This window comes from Leptonychotes weddellii, chromosome 12 (assembly GCF_054177405.1).
Source record: "Leptonychotes weddellii isolate Sample4059 chromosome 12, ASM5417740v2, whole genome shotgun sequence".
In the NCBI taxonomy this organism is placed as follows: Eukaryota; Metazoa; Chordata; class Mammalia; order Carnivora; family Phocidae; genus Leptonychotes; species Leptonychotes weddellii.
In genome coordinates, this window is record NC_138380.1 from 93,366,268 (window position 1) to 93,385,753 (window position 19,486).

Below are 19,486 nucleotides of genomic sequence, written 5' to 3' on the forward strand. Positions count from 1 at the left end.
AGGCATGTCTCCGACTCCTGCCCTTCATGCCCGGTCCTGCACGCAGCCCCACCCGGCCCAGGCGCTGGTGGCTGCTGGGGCTATTTTAAGGCCGGCTCCGGGCCTGCCCTCCCCCAAGCTTTGCTACTGGCCACCTGCCGCCGCCCGTCCCGCCTGGAATGCTGACTGGCAGTTGGCCAGGGTGGGGGCTGGGGACAGACTGTTATAAAACTGGGTGCACCTGGGAGGCCGCTGTCCCCGTCCGCAGCCCGCCGCGGTCCCCATCCGCAGCCCGCCGTGGTCCCCAGCACCACCATGTCCACCCACCGCCTCGTGATGGTCCGGCATGGCGAGAGCACCTGGAACCAGGAGAACCGCTTCTGTGGCTGGTTCGACGCAGAGCTGAGCGAGAAGGGGGCCCAGGAGGCCAAGAGGGGCGCTCAGGCCATCAGGGATGCCAAGATGGACTTCGACATCTGCTACACGTCGGTGCTGAAGCGAGCCATCCGCACCCTCTGGACCATCCTGGATGGCACGGACCAGATGTGGCTGCCCGTGGTGCGCAGCTGGCGTCTCAACGAGAGGCACTACGGCGGCCTCACGGGCCTGAACAAGGCCGAGACGGCCGCCAAGCACGGGGAGGAGCAGGTGAAGATCTGGAGGCGCTCCTTCGACATCCCGCCGCCCCCCATGGATGAGAAGCACCCCTACAACAACTCCATCAGCAAGGTGGGCTGTTGGGGCATCAGGGGAGGGTCTAGGGGCAGGGCCTTGGGGATGGCAGCCTGGGCGGGGGGTGGGGGCTGACTTCCTGGGGAGGCAACAGCAGTGTGGACGCCTCCAGGAGCGGCGGTACGCGGGCCTGAAGCCCGGGGAGCTGCCCACCTGCGAGAGCCTCAAGGACACCATCGCCCGGGCCCTGCCCTTCTGGGACGAGGAGATCGCCCCCCAGATCAAGGCTGGCAAGAGAGTGCTCATCGCGGCCCACGGGAACAGCCTGCGGGGCATCGTCAAGCACCTGGAAGGTGAGGCCCATCCTTGCAGGGGGTGTGGGCGGAGGCAGGTTGGGGGGATGGACGGGGCACATGCCCTTGAACCGGTTGACCCCCAAATGCTCATCTCAGCTACAAGGCCCCTGCCCAGACAGCTCTGCACACATGAACACTCAGGGTCAGAGTTCAAACTGAACTGGGAGGACTGAGAAACCACTTAAAAAACCCACTTTGTAAAATTTTTGTTTCACTTGTTTATGTACTGGGACATTACATACGAGCTTCCTTCTGGAGGTTGTGGGTGGAAACATCTGCTGCTCCGACCCGGGGTCCAGAGGCCTGGGGCTGGCCTGGCTTCCTGGCCACAAACCTGGGAAAGATGGGAAGGCCGTGCCCAAGGCCGCCCGGGGTCAAGGCAGGGCCGTCTGGCTCCAGATCCATTTGCTGTGTGGCCCTGGTCAAGTCACACCACTCGCTGGGTCTCAACCACCCTCTCCGGGGTTGGGCGGGGGGGGCTCATGAGGCCCAGGGCAGGGGACCCCAGCTCACACCCACGCAAGGAAAAGGTAAGACCAGTTAAGAGGGTGCTGGGGTGGAGCAGTCCTCGACCCCGGCCTGTAGCTGGGTTCCCACTAAGGAGCTCGGGGCGTGCATCTCCACCGGGCTCCCTTAGACATACAGATCCTCGGGAGTCTGAGCCTCCGAACGACCTTCAAGCTTCTCGGGACTGTGGAAAGGGGAAGAAGGCCGGTAGGTGGGGAGCCCCAAACCCCCCGCTCTGGGGGTCAGTGGGTAGCTGGCCAGAACACAGACAGGCGGGCCCCTGAGGCCTGCCCAGCCCCAGTCCACCCTCCCCAAGACCACCTCATGCCCCTCCCCTCCAGCGGCCGGATCTGGGAGAGAAGCACGGAGGCCAGCGTCACTAGTCTCCCACTGCCTGGAGAACTGGCTGGGGGGGGGGGTGTCGGAGCTGCAAAGGTCGAGCTGCTATTCCAGGCCAGGGGCTGCGAAGGCCGGCAGGGTCAGGTTTCCCTGGGAAACCTTGCCCTTTCCACCCACAGAGCCGCCCCTCCACCCTGGTCACAGGAAGCCCTTCTCGCTGTCCCTCCACCCCCTATTGTCAGGAGGACCCCTGCTCCTGATGGCTAGAATTTAGAACGCTCTAGAAACCAAACAGAAAAGACCCAATGGCGTGGCCCCAGGTCCCAGTGGTTCCTGGTTGGGGGCACGAGGTCCCGGTTTGCCACGGCTATTTCTGCAGGCCACTCGGTCTCTCACTACCGGCTTGACCTTCTCCAGGGGCATCTGTGCAGGGGGCTCGCTGTGGGGGGGTGGGTGGGCTGCTGCCTGGCTGGCCCGGCTCTGTGGCCCATAAAGGTCACAGGGCCTGCTGAACGTGAGGGCGGGAAGCTGCCTGGCGCACTGGCCGAGGGGACTAAGGACCCTGTTCCCCCGGTCCAGGGATGTCGGACCAGGCCATCATGGAGCTGAACCTGCCCACGGGGATCCCCATCGTGTACGAGCTGGACCAGGCGCTGAAGCCCACCAAGCCCATGCAGTTCCTGGGTGATGAGGAAACCGTGAGGAAGGCCATGGAGGCTGTGGCCGCCCAGGGCAAGGCCAAGTGAAGGGTGGGCTTCTGGCAATAAAGCACCTCCACCTACCACCTCGAGTCCAGTGTGGCCCCGGCATGCCCGGCTCCAAGTCCTTGAGCTAGGGGTTCCACAAACCCTGCCCCAGGGCATGCGGCCCCTGCTGCCCACCCCCATTAGGTGAGAGGGCCCCAGGAACCAAGGGCAGGAGTCTGGTCCCCAAGCTGGGCTATCAGGTAACTTCTAACAGGCCCCCTATGGTGACGCCAAGAACCGAACCACCACCTGGTAACCTCGCTCTAGAATCGGGGTGCCTGGGGTGACCCAGCTCTCCCCAGTGAGCAGGGACTGCAGCGAGGACACCACTTCATGGCCGCTTCCCTCAGATGGGCTGTCCTCTGCCGTCCCTGCAGCCCCAGGGTGGGCAAGGTGATGTGGTACCGAGCCCCACACCCCGGGCGTCCCCACATCTGAGGACAAGCCCACCGCTGGCCTCAGAGCCTGCAACAGGGGACTCCTGGATCTTCCGCAGCTCGGGGGCAGAGAATCAGGGCTGGTGAGGCCTGCCTTTGCAGCCTAGGGGACAAGAGGGGCCATCTGCCACCACCCGGGGCCAGTGGTTTTCTTGGTGCAGCCGCCAGGCCAGGCTGCTGCTACCTGGCACCTGCCAGAGCACAAGAGGAACCGTAAGTCCCGGCACGGGGTGGGCTCCAGGCACCTCACTCCACACACGCACGCACACCCTGCGCGGGCAGGGCGGGCGGCCCTCAGCCCCTCCCAGAACGCGGACATGCAACAGGCCGACTCGAGTCACATCTTTACGTTTATGCCTCTCCCAGGGCCCACGGCCGGCCCGAGGTCTGGGGGTGTGCACACACACCCCACGCATCCCCGGGAAGGGGCCGGTTTCCACACGGGGGCATTCAGGCCACAACAGGGCAAGTTCTCTCTCTGAAAGCAGACACGGGTGGGCCGGGATAAACAGGGTGAGAGAGCAGGTAGCGGCCGCTCCGGCCCCTCTTCCAGAACCAGAATCCGGTGCGAGCACACACTGGGGCCGGCGGAACAGGGCGCTCCACTCAGAAGGACACGGGTTTGCTGATCATACGCTCAGACGGGGGCTCGGTCATCCCCGTGCCCACTGCCCACAGTCCGCAGCCCAGGCAGAGGGACAGGGAACTGAGAGCACAGGGCGGGATCCAGAAAGGTGACCTACTGCTGCCCAAACCGTCACGACCCACTCAGATTTTGGTCCTGAACGCCAAGGTCACTGTTCCCGAGGACCACTACCAGCTGGAGCCACCACCCTTTAGAGCCAAGAGGAAAGGGAAAAAAAGGCAAAGGCCGCGGCTCAGACCGCCTGGCGGGGCAGCGCCACCCTCCTCAGGCAGAGGCCACGGAGGGGCCGGCCAAGCAGGGCTTGGCTCCATGTCCCCTGTGGGGGCCAAAGGCCAGGCTGGCTGGGAGGGCCGGCAGTTGCCGGAGCACGTTTGGGAATCATGGGGTATTGCTGCATCTAGGGTGACAGGCTGAGCACCCCAGTCTGAGGGAGCCCAAGGGCTTGTCTTCTTTGGGGGGGTCCCATTCCCGGAGGAGTGCCGTGGGGCTCTCGCACCACGGATGCCACGTCCCCGGCAGTGAGGAAAGCACGTGTGGGCGGGGAGGGGAAGGACGGCCTCGGCGCAGCCAGCAGCGGAGGGTCCTCACTCAATGAGCTCCACGTAGTTGGCAGGAAACATGCCAAAGTGGCCGTCTGGCCCGTAGCCACGCCACCAGCCCTCGTCGATCACCTCGATGCCCGTGATGAGATTCTCGGGGTCGAAGGAGATCTCCGTGTCGTCAGCTGCGGGAGGCGGCACTGGAGCTGGGGGCCTTTCCCGACACCACTCCAGCAGCCAACGCCCACCCCCCGCCCCCGACGCACTTTCCAGCACAACCTGACCCTGGGCCCCCCGCTTCCGCACAGCAGCCTGCTCCCTGAGCCTCCATCCAGGCCACCGGGGGCCCGGCGGGCTGGTCCGCCCACCCCTCTGGTCACACTTTCGGGCTCTAGCACAACGCTGGCAAGTGGGGTTCCTGCCCACAGACGCTGCCCGGAGTGCACGGGGAGGCCTGGGCTGTGCAGGGCGTCCACCCCATCGTGCCCTCACCCTTCCGTCCCCCCACCAAGGGAGCCCTGAAGCCCGCCTCCTGACGTGGGGCCCTGCAGCCTGAGTGGCCGGGCAACCGCACATTACCTGCCTGGTAGTCGTACAGGGCCCGGGCACAGAGCCCTTTACCGCTCAGCCCCGCGTAGTGGTCCGCGGGCTCAGAGCCGGCATCCTGCTGCTGCACCTGACCCGCGTGGGAAGAACAGAAATCCGGGGTCCTCGTTATGGGCTCACACCAGGCTTGGGGGGAGGGGCACAGCACACAGAGGGCAAGGGCTGCGGCCATGCCACTGCCCCCTCGATGTCCCCCCACCCCGGGCCTCCCGCGGGGCAGAGGAGTGCCAGACCACGTATTCCACGGGCCTGCTCCAACGGTAAACGAGACTCCACATGCAGCGAGCCGTCGGGAGTCAGGCATCCCACGACTGGCACGAGGAGGGTGTCTCTGGACACATGGCCCCTTCACAGCCGCGCCCTACCGCAGGGAACCCACCGTCGGGGGCTCCTCGTACACAGCCTCCTCTTCCGCCTGCGCTGGACACAGCGGAGCACTGGCCACTGGCTCCTCACGGGTATCTGCACGGGACGGTGCAGCCCGCCCTGAGCCCCGGTAAGGGGAGCGGACACCCTCCTTCTCCCTCCCGCTCTCCCACCCCCAGCACTGCCTCCCCCCCGCGGGGTGGCCAAGCGCCTTGCCTGCCCTGGGCCTCGAGGAGGCCTGGGTGGGCTCTGTGCTGCGCTGGGTCTCTGGTTGGGTGAGCTGTTTCTGCAGGAAGGGGCTCCTCAGCTTGCCTGCAAACAAAGGTAAACACACCAGCGTTGGACGAGGGGAAGACGAGCCGTGTCTACCGTTTCTGTACCCTGCACTGCCTGGACGGTGGACCTGCCCCAGGACAGGGGCTGTCACACAGATGGAGGGGGTAGGGGGACGGGGGACACAGGCGCTGCAGAAACACATCACACATAGAACGCTTCGAGCAGCCCCCCAGCGTGGGAGAGCTGACGGTGCTGCTGTCCGGCGTCCTTGGGGGCCAGAGAGCTGAGTGACAGAGGCTCCGGGGCCCAGCCACCACGTGCAAGCTGCACCACGGGTTAATGGGGCCGGGCTGGAGGGTCTCCCTTCTGAAGCCACACATGGCCCTTCTTTTCCAGGTCTCTGCAGGCTGAGGCCACGGGCAGGAAAGGGACACCTGCGGCCCAGGCTCCCCTCCCAGAAGCCACTCTTAAATGCACATGCTCTCCTTGCTCACTCACCTCTGTCACCTTCTGACGCATCTGTCGCTCCCTCTGGGGACCCCACACTGGGACCCCGGGCTCCCCCTCAGCCTGCCCCTGCCTCATGGCTAGACCCAGCGGGAAGACTCACCCGGCTGGGGGCTAGAGATGGATGTGGTGGACACGGCCCTCTCCTTCTGCTTGAAAATCTCGCGCGGATGTGCTGTCTGGCTGATGGGCTCCTGGAGGGGTGCGCGTGGACCCGGCAGTGAGGAGGGGCTCATGGGCCTCGTCCAGGACCGGGCTGAGGCCCACGCCAGCCACTTCTGCCCTTCACTGTCCTCTCCCCTGCCACCTCCAGCTGGCTGCAGGACCCTCCCCCTGGCACAGCAGGAACACCCCCCCCGGTATTACTGCAACAGACCCTCTCGGGGGGGTGGGGTGGGGGGAGCACCCCAGTCTCACCTGCTCCTCTCTGCTCCTTGGAAGTACTTCCTGCTGCTCACTCTTCCTGCCGGGAGGGCAGAGGGAGGAGGGAGCTGCAGCCCAGCCGCGGCCCACTTGGCACCCTCCCTCCACCTTAACTCTGGGGCCTCACCTCTGGGGTCCGGCCTCACCGCCCGGCTCCTCCCGATAGCGCTGCTCGCGGCGGGCGGCCTCCTGCAGCTCCCGCTCCCGGCGCTCCTCCTCCAGCCGCTGCCGCTCCTCCTCCGCCCGCCGCTTCTCCTCCAGCCTGCGGTTCTCCTCCTCCTTCTGCAGGGACAGCCGGGCCCGCCTGCCCCACTCAGCACCCATAGGGCGGGCCAGCTGGGCCTGCCCTAAAGCCCCGGAGCTCCCCGGGCATCCGTGCAGCGGCTGGGAGGGGCCGCCCACCAGCCTTGCGGCCCGACCCCGCTCGGCCTCCACTCAAGCACAGGCGCGTACGAGAACACACGCACCCCCGTGAGTTTATGGGGAGGAAAACCGAGCAACGGCACGCAAGGCACCGTGGCACCTGGCCCACCCAATCTCTGTGAGGGGCAGCTGTGCTCGATGCGCCCGGCAGCACTCACCTCTGCTTTGGCCCAGAAGCTGTCTTTGCCAACCCTTTTGATCTCAGATATGGCGTTGGTCTTCTGGTACACAGAGCCCTGCGGAGAACAGAGGATCCGCTACGGGGCCGCCCTCGGGAGCGCAGGACACCAGCAAAAACCGTGGGGACAGCGCCCAGCAAGCAGCAAGACAGCCCGAGGGCCCTGGAAACCGCCGGGCAATGCCGAGGGGGTGTCTGGCTGCACCAGGCCCCTGCACCAGGCCTCAGACAGCTGACCACTGTGGCAGTGCCCAGAGAAATCTCCACAGACCCCAGCCGTGCCTCGGGGAACTGGGCTCCCCATAACTGGGGGGTCTCGTGTCTGCCCCTGACTGGGAGGGGCCTGCCCATCCACCACCTCAAGTTCCTCCATGGAGCCCACCATCCGGGACTGTGCAGGACACGCTGGTGCCGTGGCCTCGTGACTGGACTGTCCCTGGGCTGTAAGAGGCTCCAGAACGGCCAGTGGAACCCCCAGGCAGGGTAGAGAGCTGCTCCTCAGGCCCACTAGCGCCTGCCCCACCAGGGGGCAGCTCCGGCTTCCGTCTGGTCCGGGGTCACCATCTGCACCGTGATCTGGCTCAGGGACCGGGAGCCAGGCAGGTAGGAGCCCAGCCCCACGAGGGAGAAACCAGCCTGTCTGCTGGCTCCTGGCCTGCCACCCTCGGGCCCAGGCAGCACTCACCACTGGGGCCTGGGGGCCCGTGTCCTGGAAACGGCTGCTCTCCTTGTGGAAGGCATAGTTGGCACCCGAGGCTCTGGCCACCTTCTGCATGATGCATTCGGGCTCCACGTCCTCCTCGGCCCGTGCGTTGATTGTCACGTGGGCCCCCTGCGGCGGAACAGCACTTAGGTGCTGCAACTCCAGGAGAGGACAGGATGCACACCTCAGTGTGCACAATGTGGACAACTGCTGCCCAGGGCTGAGGTCAGGACACCCCGCTGGGAACCAGGCACACTCTCCTCAAGGCCAACAAACCGCCTTGAGGCAAACACGCTGCACCTGTCCCAGCATGGGCACGCGGTCTCTGCGCTCCGTGGCCCTGCCTACGGCCTGTTCCAAGGTGCCGGACACCCCCTGCTGCAGGCCCAGGCACCGGAGAGCCCCTTTCTGATTCATGAAAGCGAACTTTACAAAGGATCTGGAAACATATTTTCTACAAAAAGCAAGCTACCGATTTCTTCTTCCTCTTCCTTTAAAATTTCTTAAGTTTTATTTATTCAAGTATCTCTACACCCAACCCGGGGCTTGAACTCACAACCCTGAGATCGAGAGTCGGTGCTCCTCCCACTGAGCCAGCCAGGTGCCCCAGCCACCAATTTCTTCTTCAGAAGTCAGACCCGTGACCTGTCAGTTAACACCCAATGAGCTCGGGATCCTCTTTCAGCTCTCACATGGAGAAACTGAGGCTTATCTGCAGAAGTGTTGGCACACTAGAAATCAAAGTCCCGAGTCTCTTTGCCAGTAACCAAAGACACGCAAAGTGACCTGACAAGCAAACCGCAAATGCTTTTGGACCTAAACGAGGTTCCACTCTGAGGACTGATGTTAATACACGCAAAGGTGGGCTGGAAAGGAACGAGTAAGGGACCGGGCACGCTGAGGTGGCTGGGCACACGCAACTCTCCCTCTCCTCCAGATCCTGACAACACGGCCGAATAAACCCTCACAAAACCAACGGAAGCCCGGGCCTAGCCTTGTCCCAGGACTAGCTGCAGATGATCCTCCCTGGGCTCGAAACGGACAGTCATCCATCCTTCCTCCTGCGGAGGCCAGCCTGCTGGTGGCTCTGGCCGCAGCATGGCCTCCTGGGCAGCAGTCTCTGGTCACGCCCTCGAGTCCAGGGAGAGCAGCGGGGTGTGGGCACACTTCCATCTTTGCCACTGCTGCTCACCCACACCCAGGCACCTTGGGAGGCCCTCAGGGGGCAGCCTCACCTTCAGGAAGCTGGCCATGGTGCTTGTTTTGTAGGAACAATTCTGGCACCTTGGGAGGCCCCCAGGGGGCAGCCTCACCTTCAGGAAGCTGGCCATGGTGCTGACGTGCTCACCCACACCCAGGCACCTTGGGAGGCCCTCAGGGGGCAGCCTCACCTTCAGGAAGCTGGCCATGGTGCTGACGTGGTTGGCGCACGCTCCCTTCCGCACATCATTCACACCCTCGCCCGTCTGCAACACAACACACCCAGTGTGACCCTCCAACACCCGCAAAGCCGCTGCCCTCCCTGGGGGCCCAGCAGAGGGAAAACCGCGACCCCAAAGCAGAGGATAAAGCGAGCCCCGCACCTCCAAGTCAAGGAGGTTCTTGAGGCAGGATGACCACCAGCTTCCGCTGGGAGCGGGGGGAGAAGGGAGGGCTCGGAACTTCCCAGTCCTACCCAGGGGTCCCATGCTCTCTGAGCCTTCTCCAGGCCCTCTGCTCCCTCAGGACCACTCTGAAGGGGACAAAAGCAAGGGTGTCCTGCGACTGTCCTCTATCCTCGATTTTGTAGGAACAATTCTGGGCTTGGGGGGAGGAGGGTGGGATTCTGGGCTGGCAAGGCCCCCACTGTCCTTGGGGCCACAAGGACTTCTCCCACTCTTCTGTTCATTCACCGTCTCCGAGCCGCCCTGAAGGCAAATCCTCCTCCGCTCCAATCACAGAAGGCAAAGAAGGAAAGAAGGAAAGGGAGTTTGGCTGAGTCACACCCAGATGAGAACTCAGGGCCCCCCCGTTCCACGTACCCAGTTGATGAGGACAAACTTGGGCAGGCCGGAGTTGGGGTCCTTTACCCTGCAGAAGGCGTACATCACCTTCCCGCTGTTGAGCTCCTCCACCATCTCCTCCAGGCCCCCCTCTGCAGCAGGCATGGGGTGGGGGGTCAGCGGGCCCGGCACCTGTGGCCGGCCCCGCACAGCGCCCACAGCAAGGGAAACCCAACCTGCCTCTGAACCAGGGTTGTCAGGGCCGCCTGCATTAGAATCAGACTTCTGGTCCTGCTCCCATTAAGCGGACTTACAGGAGCTGGGGGGCGGGCGGAGCCCCAGGATTTGCATCTGTGACAAGGACCTCAGGTGATGGTTTACACACCCCAGTTTAAAAACCATTCCTATGAAATCCACGGGGAGTTCCGGAAATAAAAAATGCCATTTCTGCTACAAATTAGGCACCAGGCTTCCAAATGGACCGTGTCCGCAACAGCCTGCCTGGACCCCACAAAGGGCCCTGAACAGGTGGGAATGTCCTGCAGCCACGCTTGGGCTCAGCTCTCAGACCCTCCCCGTAAAGACGGGGGAGTGACGGGGGCGTGGGAGCAGGCCCTCCTCAGCCACTGTCCCGACACGGAGGTTGTGCTTCTTATCAGCACCCCCACACCCTCCCAGGCTGCGAGGAGTGTAGGGGCAGGCCCGAGCCCCCACTCCGGGCATTCACAGCAGAGCCCTGTGAGCGGCACTGGGGGTGGTGCCTCAGGCACCGCAGGGCGCAGGACACCACGGCCACCTGCGATCCTCCTAAAAAGACGAGGGAGCGGCTTTCTAGAACAGGCCGCCGGAACCACTCTATGGCAAGCGGAGAAGGCACTGCTGAGTGTTCGCTGAGTAACAAGGCGGTGTGTGGCTCCCCAACTCTGACGCGACTGTGGGGAGGGTCACGCAGGGACACCTTCCGTTCGCTGTGATGGCTGAGATGCCGGCCGCCAGGGAGCAGTGACGGCTGCAACGCTCTCCCCTCCCCCACACCTGCCTCCTGATGCCCCCCAACCCCCGGCCTCACCGGGTCGTACTCACCCCCAGTGCCGGCCACACGGATGTCATTGCTGTTACCCTCATAGGTAAAGAGAGCCCTGAAACAAAACACAAACATGTTAGCTCTGTGACCTGCATTCTGGGGGTCGGCTGCCCTCCCGCACTAACCACGAGCGGAGCGTGGGCCCCACTCTGACCCGCGAGGCAGGAGCTCTGCAGGGCCCTTCTCAGTTCTTACGCGCAGCGGCTTCTCCTGAGGGACAAACCTATGAAGGGGAGCCTCCGTCTACTTTGAGAACACTAAGCTGTGAAGTTTGTTTGATTTTAAGTAGGCTCCACGTCCAACGTGGGGCTGGAACCCACCACCCTGAGATCAAGAGTCGCATGCTCTACTCACTGAGCCCGCCAGGCGCCCCAGAGCTGGAAGGTTTCATAAAGGCAATTTTCTGCACCTTCCTGAACCCAAAGCACCCCAGGAGGAGCAGGAAGCCGAGTGTGCACGTTAGGCATCTGGGAAGGCCGCCAACGCCCTCGTGCAGGTCGGCTCTGTCTTCTGAAAGCCTGAGGAGTTGGTGGAGCAGGTCTCTCTGGGCTTGGGACTCTTCTGGAAAACCCAGAAGCCACACAGGCCATGACTCAGCATGAAGTCAGGCTTCTCACAGGACAGACTCCTTGGTTAGGCAAAGTTCTCTTTCTGGAGGAGCCATAACTCTCTATAGGTGACCCTGGGCTGCCCCTTTCTTTTCCTGTGAGACTAATTATTCCTAAGAACTCTGGGAAAGATTCACGCTTGTGAACTGGAGCCCCAGAGGAGTTGAGGAAATACGGCAAATTTTATCACACCTGGGGCATGGGAAGTCCCTTGACCGGAACAGAGGTTAAGCATGGAGAACATTCTGGAAGATATGGCTTATCCACAGTCCACATGGAGCCCAACCATCAACACCAACTCTGCCGCAGTTCAGCTCCGGGCAGTGCTAGGGTAGGGGTGCTGAGCCAGCGGATAGCAAGTCAAAGGCAGAACCCGAACTAGCGGGCCATCCCCCATGCTCTGAGCACAGGCTGCCAAGGAGGGCCAGCTAGGGGCTGCGGGGTAGGAGTGGGACAGGAACCAGGATGCCTGGCTGGCTCACTCGGTGGAGCGTGCAACTCTTGATCTCGGGGTTGTGGGTTCGAGCCCCACACTGGGTGTAGAGATCACTTAAAAATAAAATCTGAAAACAAAAAACCAACCCCCAAAAAACCCCGAATCTGAAAGGAACCAAATCAGCCTCCACTCAGCTTCCCCACAGCCTTGCTAAAGCCACTGGGCAGAACTGCCTAGCCTAAGAAAGTCTGAAGAAAGGAGACCCAGGCCCCGAGGGTCTGGTTGGCACGGGGGGACAGGTCTCTGAGGAGAGACACTAAAAGGAACATGCAGACAAACAGGGATAAGACGTGGGAGTTGGTGGACGTGCAGATTCTGGTGGCCAGGGTCCTGGCCAGCCCTCCTCCCGGGGGAATGAAGCCCTTACATCTCGAAGCCACCAAGCCCTGGCTGGCCAGGGTCCTGGCCAGCCCTCCTCCCAGGGGAAAGCCGCCCTTACATCTCAAAGCCACCTAGCCCTGGCTGCAGAAGACGGGGACACTAGACAAGCAGCAGGGAGCAGAGATTGCTTCCAAGAAGGGACCCGGCAGCTCGTAAGAGCCAAGCTCCATGCCTGCCGCCTGCCCTCCAACTCCACTCCCCTCCACCCAGGGCTCCAGCCTAAGCCACCTTCGTGAATGTTCCCAGCTCAGAGGCTCATTCCCACTTTCAACGGACTTCCATCCTTCTTTCAAATCACCGTGGAAGAGAGGTGTGCTGGCCTGGGCACAGCTCATGGAGTGTGGCGCATGAGCGCCTTGTAACTCATTCATCTCTTCCAAACACACCTACTGAGAAGCTGCTCCTTGCTGCTCACAGGCATGAAACTTCCAATAAATCCCCAGAGGCCCTGACCATGGAACTTACTTTCTAATGGGAAACAAAAAAAGAAACACAGCGACACACACCAATGTCCGGTCAGGTAGTGAAGTGGGTGCTGGAGGTAAACAAACGTGCCTCAATCTAGAACAATCTGGGAACCGGGACAAAGACCCGTGGTGGAGAGCTGATACACTTGCTCCCCACCCCACCTGGCTTCAGGGCCCAGCCCGACGCCACCCACTCTGCCTGGGAAACCTTTCATGACCCACCAAAGCGGAGACCACCTCCTCTTGCTGGCACCCTCTACCACACCTTCTGTACCCTGCTCAGGTCACTGTGCATCCGGGCGCTGACTGCTGACCGTTCTGGGGACAGAGACAGGGCCCAGCCCTCTGGTGCAGAGAACGGTGCCAGGAAAACCAGTGAAGGTGTCTGGCACGTGTCTGGGGAAAGTCACACAAGGAGCCAGGAGTCGAGGAAGACTTCTCCAAGAATGCAGTGTCCGAGCTGAGAAGTTTGGGGAGCCCCCTGGGACGATGTGGAAGGTGCCCTAGAATGGGGAAGCAGCAAGAGCAAGGGCTCTGAGGAGGAAGCAGCTCGCAAGTTTGAGGAAGAGAAAGAAGGCCACCGTGGTGGCAAGCAGGTGTGGCCCCAGTGTGGTAAGCGGGAGGGGTGGCGGGAGGGGGTCCGGAGCCAGCCACACAGGGCCTTGCAGCAGAGGTGAGATGTCTGGGCTTTAATGTGAAACAGGAAGCCACTGAAGTGTAAGCACAGGAGTAACATGGTCTAGATACTTGTTCAGCTAAGGAGTGGGGACCCGCCACACATTATCTGTTGAGATGCTTAATGGCTGTGACAGCGAGAGCAGAAACCGGGGGTCACGCCACTGAGCGGTGTGACCTGGAGTGCTGCCAGACGGGTGGGCTCGGACACAGGGAGGGGAACGAGGCTCAGCACCCTCACGAGGGACAGAGGGAAGCTGGGCTGGGTAAGTTTCAGACCAGGGTGGTCGCAGATAGCTCTGAGAAGAAGCCCGAGGAAAAGCTAGGAACACGGGAGGCCTGAGCTGCCAGCTGGGCTGTGGGACATGATCCCCAAACCAGTGGTGGTCCCTGAGAACGAAGAGACCCGAAGGAAGGCAGGGGGCCCAGGAGTCGCGCAGGTACATCAGAAAGGGCTACCCCAGATACTCAAGGGCGCACAAAATAGCAACACCCTAACTGAGCAGGACTGGAGAGGGGCAGAGATGCTGCCAGCTCAAAGGCAGGTGGCCGCGGGTGGATGTGAAACGGGGCGCTCAGCGTGGCGGTCCGGTCGGCAGGATTTGGAGTAACAGAAGAGGTGTCACGGCCCTCTGAGAACAGGAGGAGGTGGGGTAGGGAGGTGACATCTAGAAACTCCCAGAAAAATAAGTGCCTGAAGTGTGAGTGAACCTCCTAAAGCACTACGAGAAAGAGAAGGTAGGGAAATTCCACTGGTTACCAGACACCCTTCCCAACTACCTAGCTGTGTTCCCAACAGAGGAGCTGCTTGGTTCCCCCGCAACAAGTCCCATCAGGGTCAACGGTGTCCCAGGCACGAGAGGAGTCTGCACATCCAGGCAGCAGGTGCTCTGAAGCTCTTCCCCAAAAGGCCCAGTGCACATCCTCAGTGCACAACAGAACACGGCACGAAGGCCGCAGGGAACACGGCGAGCAGCGACCACCAGCGCGTGGAGACCAGCCAGGCACAGCAGCAGTCACCCGGAGCGGGGCCTGCCCCTGCCACGGGAAGAGGCTCCTCACAGCCGGTCACCTTAGTTCACCATACTCAGCATACTTCTTAGGACTGGAAGTGCTCAGAACTGGTCAGCGCGAACAACTGAAGCAAGCGGGGAGTGACCATGCGTAGCAAGCAGAGGGCTGAGCCTGCGCGTGGGCTGCCCAGGGCTATCCCAGAGACTTCAGACCTGGCTTCCAGAGTCAGAAAGCCCCATCCAGTGCACGAAGAGAACCACACACTGACGGCCTAGGGGAGGGTGTCAGGGGGAGGTGGAGGGATGACGGGGTCTTTGTCCAAATAGGCAGCCAGCATCGCTGTGTCACTCGTCTCCCATAGGGAGGGGTATTCTTGGAGAGAGGGAGACTCTGAAATCCACATTCCCAGAAACCCAGAGACCCAAACCCCCGACCTGACCTCCTGCTCCGCCGCCTGTGGGGCAGGGCTCCCGTTCCCAGGCGGGGTCTGGGGCGCTCAGAGGCCCCTCCCTGAACGCAGCGCTGGGAAGACCCCGGGCACGGCTTCCGCTCGGTCAGGGACGGCTGCGGGGAGCCCCTTGGTGCAGGAAGTGCCCGGCAGGGAAGGAGAACCTGGCGGAGCCACCTGGCGGAGCCACCCAGCCCAGCCAGCCGCACAATCCAACATGGAGGCCGGCGGAGGGGCGGAGCCGGGGAGGCGCGGGCCCCTCACGCTCGGCGGGACGGCTGGGGACGGCGACGGGGACAGCGGCTCTCGGGGCGCGCGCGGCGCAGCTGAAGGGTGAGCGGGGAGCCCCCGGGAGCCCCCTCCCGCCCCGGCCCGCCCCCCGGCCTGCCCGTCCCGGCGCCCACCAGTCAGTCGGGGACTTCTCGGCGACCACCCGCACGTAGGCTTCCTGCAGCGCCGGCCCGTTCCGACTCAGGTTCGCAGCCATGACCGACCCCTCAGACCCCTCGCCGCCGCCGCCGCCGCCGCCCTCGCCACCGCTTCCGGCCCCGCCCCCCGCGGCCGGAAGCCCCGCCCCCGCGGCCGGAAGCGGAAGCGAGGGCGGGCGGGCGGGCGGGCCGGAGGGGAGGGCGGGCTGGCGCGGCCGGCGGCTGTGGAGGTGTACGCGGTTCGCGGGGTCCCTGGTAGCTGCGTGCGTTTCTCTTCTCTCTTGTCGCAGTCAGCGCACTGGTCTGAGAATCTTGGGCTCGTGACAGCCTCTGTGTGGACCTCCGACATGCGCCTGATGTGTGACTGAGGCGTGCACGAGCGAAAGGAACGCTACGTGCGGGCCGCAGCAGCCCCAGCCCGCCTGGAGCTGCTGCCGAGCCTCCTCGGCCTCGCCTGCGTTGCCCCCTCCGTTCGTGGAGGACGGGGCGGCGCGGGGAGCCCCGCTCCCTGCCCTGCACACACACGGCCCCAGCACAGGTGCGCGAGTCTCTGGGATTTCAGAAACGCGGCCCCGTGCTGATCCTGTGCGCTCCGGGGAGCCCTCGCTCACATTTCTGCAGCGACGTCAGTGAAAAGTCCCCGAAGCGGGTTATGGAAAGACTATATGGCGGGGCGCCTGGGTGGCTCAGTCGTTAAGCGTCTGCCTTCGGCTCGGGTCATGATCCCAGGATCCTGGGATCGAGCCCCGCATCGGGCTCCCTGCTCGGCGGGAAGCCTGCTTCTCCCTCTCCCACTCCCCCTGCTTGTGTTTCCTCTCTCGCTGTCTCTCTCTCTATCAAATAAAATAAAGTCTTAAAAAAAAAAAAAGACTACATGGCCTCGTGGCAGTTCGCTCAGGACTTGCTGCCAAATGAGCTACCATAATCTTAGGCTGTTGGGGTCTGATTGTGCAGATAAAGGCTTGTCGACTGCATTTGGGCACAAACATTGTTCACAGGTTATGTCCACTTGTACTTCTGGACGTCGTTGATGTTGGTCTCAGGCAGAAGCCCCGACATCCTCTGATGGCAGGGCAGCTACCTTCTCCCAACCCGCGGAAGTCTTAGGGCCTGAACAAACACTGCTTCCCTTCAGCAGCTTCTGCCTGCACACAGCCCCCTCCCCGTCCTTCCTGGGTCTTCCCTTATGCAAGGTGCAGGTTTCCCGTTCTCCACTCTGACTTCGCTGCTGTGTTTGCATCAGAAAAGTGAGGTCCAGCAACTGGAGGCCTCCCAGCTCTCCCAATTTCTTATCTTTTTTTTTCTTTTTTCTTTTTGATTTAAATTCAATTAGCCGACACAGTACATCACCAGTTTCAGATGTGGCGTTCAATGATTCATTAGTCGCGTATAACGCTCAGGGCTCATCACATCAGGTGCCCTCCTTAATGCCCATCATGTCTTTTTTTTCTTCAGTAACTTTTCTGTCCTTGTTTCTCCTTCAGATCCCCTCAGGCGACTTTCTTCTCCATATTCAGGGAGGTTCAGCCCTCAGTCTTACTGTTCTTCAGCCTTCTTGTCACAGGGCATCTTTGTTTTTTCTTCTTTCTCTGAGAATGTTTTCTATTTAAACACCTCCTGGTTACCAGTGTCTTTGTTCACCTGGCTGCCAGGCCCCAGCCTCGGGTCCCTGGACCCCTAAGAGGTCTGGGAGCACTTTTCAACATTTCAGTCAACTTGGGGAGAACCCACCTTGCCTGAATCAGGCTGTGCCAAAGAGGCAGGTCTCTTTGTTCTGGGAATAGATCAGCTCAGTGTGGTAACCAGGTGCATCCACATGGATGAGGGGAAAGCAGAGAGACCCGGGTTCCATTTAGAGAAGGCTCTTAAGTAGGGGTCCCTGGTGTGGAAAGGTGGGGGTGGCAGGATTCTGCTTTCTGCTCTAGGGTGTGGAGTCTATTTCCACTTGACAGGCTAGGAAAGGCCTCTCTGGAGAGGTAACACTGGAGCAGAGACTGGATATGGGGTGGGGAGCACAGCTGTGGAAGATATCTGGGAAGACATGCTCTGGGCAGAGGGAACAAGATGTGTTGGGGCTCTGAAGTGGGAGGCAGCCTAATGATGGGCTGATGATGGAGCACAGGGAAAAGGGGAGGGAGGGAAGCTGGGTCCTGGAGGACCCTGTGGGTCAGGGAAGGACTTTTCACTTTGTTCTAGGTGTAACAAAATCTGAGGCAAAAAACAGAGCAGTGTGATCTGGTGATATTTTAAAGAGGTCCCTCTGGTTGCTGTCTAGACGCTTCCATGCCTGTCCCTCCAACTGCAGCTTGTCTGCGTTCCTGTTTCCTCAAAGCCATCACCCTTTTTGGTCAGCTGCTCCTCAGTCTGAGAGCGTGAGATGTCCTCAGAGGTGACCCTAGGACTCCGCTGTCTTCCCCTTAACTGACTTCCCTCTGTGGTCTTCTTGCGCGAGGGTAAACACAGAGCTGCTTGACTCCTGGTGGGTTCAGATGATAGATCTAGGGTGCAAAACCAGACCCAGAGCCAGTGTCTTCCAGATTCTGAGGGTGGTTGACCATGTGCTAAAGGCATCCGGACCCAAGTATGGAGCGAGGATCTTGTCAGCTGACTCCCTCAGGCACTACCACATAGGAAGAACTAACAGCATTGAGAAAAAGACCACTACTACTCTGTCGTAAAAAAGAAGGAAATCCTGCCATTTGCAACCAGATGGATAGACCTAGAGGGTGCAGTGAGTCAGACAAAGACAAATACCGTATGATTTTGCTCATATGTGGAATCTAGAATACAGTACGAATCAACCAACAAAACAGAGAACAAACTGGTGGTTGCCAGAGGGAAGGGGGTGGAGGGGTGGGCGAAATAGGTGAAGGGGATTACTGGGCACAAATTTCCAGTCATAAAATAAGTCACAGGGATGAAAAGTACAGCAGAGGGAATATAGCCAATAGTGTTGTCTATAGTCACCTTGCGCAGTGACGGGTGGTCACTGCACTTAGTGCAGTGAGCATTGAGTCATGCGTTGTCCAATCCCTCTGTTGTGCACCTAAAGAGAGTATCACACTGTAGGTCACTTCAGTTCAAAAATACACATTATCTCCTTGTAAGACATATAGTAACACCGTGTAGACACAGTTTTAAGAGAAACAATATATTGAATTAAAAACAAAGAAAAGGAAGGACCCGACAAGCCCAGCAAGACAGTGTTTCTTTTTTCTTTTTTTTTTAAAGATTTTATTTATTTGACAGAGAGAGACACAGCGAGAGAGGGAACACAAGCAGGGGGAGTGAGAGAGGGAGAAGCAGGCCTCCCACAGAGCAGGGAGCCCGATGTGGGGCTCGATCCCAGGACCCTGGGATCATGACCTGAGCCAAAGGCAGACACTTAACGACTGAGCCACCCAGGCGCCCCAAGACAGTGTTTCTGTCCATGTGCGCTTCTCGAAGAGACCACCACAGACTGGGGGGCTGATAAACAATGGAAATGTATTTTTCAGGGTTCTGGAGGCTGGAAGTCCAGGATGAAGGGGCCAGTAGATTCGGTGTCTGGGGAGAGTCTGCTCTCAAGCTGATAGATGCCTGTCTTTTGCTGTGTCCTCACCTGGAGAAAGGGGTGATGGAGCTTGTGGGGTCTCGCTCATAAGGGCACTAATACCCTTCCGAGGGTTTCTCCACCCTGTGGGTGGTCTCCCTGGTGGGCTATCAGAAGACAGCCACTTCATGCTTTCTGTTTCTAATTCCCTTTCCCTCCCTTCCACAATTTGCACACTGTAAGTGTTCACTTAATGCTCGGATAAAGCCTCCCAATATCGTTAGAAAGTGATTAGGATGGCTAGCCAGCAGTAACAACCTTCCCCCGTGAGCAGCCCCAGGTGCTGTTGTCATGGGGTGGGGGGAGGCAGGGGAGTGCAGCAGGGGTGAGAGGCAGGTTCTGAGGGGGCAACCCTATCATCACCTCCCAGAGTGGAGCCCGGCCCAGCCCCTGAGTCTGGAAGAGCTCTGTGGCGGGTAGCCGGTGGGCCTCTCTGAAGGGTGTTGAGTGGGGATCTGGGAGCAGTGTGGAGGGCAGGGAAGGAAGGAGACATTTTTCAGGGAACTCGAGAAGTTGCTCTCTGGTCTGATAGGGTTTTTACAGATTCTCTATAGCTGTTTGATTTTTTTTTTTTTAAGATTGTATTTATTTGACAGAGACACAACAGA

The 19,486-nt window shown here is 60.8% G+C and overlaps 2 protein-coding genes across 5 annotated transcripts; one reads left to right on the forward strand and one right to left on the reverse strand.

Annotated features, from left to right (window-relative positions):
* The first annotated feature begins 220 nt into the window (after positions 1-220).
* On the forward strand, positions 221-2,637 carry PGAM2 (phosphoglycerate mutase 2). Its single transcript, XM_006751018.3, has 3 exons — positions 221-708; positions 824-1,004; positions 2,433-2,637. The coding sequence occupies exons 1-3, from the start codon at positions 295-297 to the stop codon at positions 2,597-2,599; spliced, it is 762 nt and encodes a 253-aa protein (XP_006751081.1). The 5' UTR covers positions 221-294; the 3' UTR covers positions 2,600-2,637.
* A 731-nt stretch (positions 2,638-3,368) lies between these two features.
* DBNL (drebrin like) lies at positions 3,369-15,409 on the reverse strand. 4 transcript variants are annotated; one of them, XM_081800863.1, is made up of 13 exons: positions 15,263-15,409; positions 10,769-10,824; positions 9,725-9,837; positions 9,095-9,169; positions 7,686-7,832; positions 6,981-7,058; positions 6,527-6,681; positions 6,394-6,439; positions 6,080-6,170; positions 5,410-5,505; positions 5,207-5,289; positions 4,801-4,897; positions 3,369-4,406 (listed from the first exon to the last, which is right to left on the reverse strand). In XM_081800863.1, the coding sequence occupies exons 1-13, from the start codon at positions 15,343-15,345 to the stop codon at positions 4,267-4,269; spliced, it is 1,260 nt and encodes a 419-aa protein (XP_081656989.1). In that variant the 5' UTR covers positions 15,346-15,409; the 3' UTR covers positions 3,369-4,266. The 4 variants fall into 4 exon arrangements, with proteins under 4 accessions (XP_081656989.1, XP_081656990.1, XP_081656991.1 ...); XM_081800864.1 differs by lacking the exon at positions 15,263-15,409 and adding an exon at positions 12,641-12,877; XM_081800865.1 differs by lacking the exons at positions 9,095-9,169; positions 9,725-9,837 and having other exon boundaries at positions 15,263-15,397.
* Positions 15,410-19,486: the final 4,077 nt, after the last annotated feature.

What these genes read in the sequence shown, in the direction of transcription:
- DBNL (XM_081800863.1), bottom strand. Translation starts at nt 15,345, where the DNA reads ATGGCTGCGAACCTGAGTCGGAACGGGCCGGCGCTGCAGGAAGCCTAC. An exon ending in CCATGGCCAGCTTCCTGAAG is followed by an intron (nt 7,833 to 9,094) that starts GTGAGGCTGCCC and finishes GTTCCGCCGCAG; the next exon opens with GGGGCCCACGTGACAATCAA. An exon ending in CCTGTACGACTACCAGGCAG is followed by an intron (nt 4,407 to 4,800) that starts GTAATGTGCGGT and finishes CGCCTCCCGCAG; the next exon opens with CTGACGACACGGAGATCTCC.
- PGAM2 (XM_006751018.3), top strand. Translation starts at nt 295, where the DNA reads ATGTCCACCCACCGCCTCGTGATGGTCCGGCATGGCGAGAGCACCTGG. An exon ending in ACAACAACTCCATCAGCAAG is followed by an intron (nt 709 to 823) that starts GTGGGCTGTTGG and finishes GGACGCCTCCAG; the next exon opens with GAGCGGCGGTACGCGGGCCT. An exon ending in CATCGTCAAGCACCTGGAAG is followed by an intron (nt 1,005 to 2,432) that starts GTGAGGCCCATC and finishes CCCCCGGTCCAG; the next exon opens with GGATGTCGGACCAGGCCATC.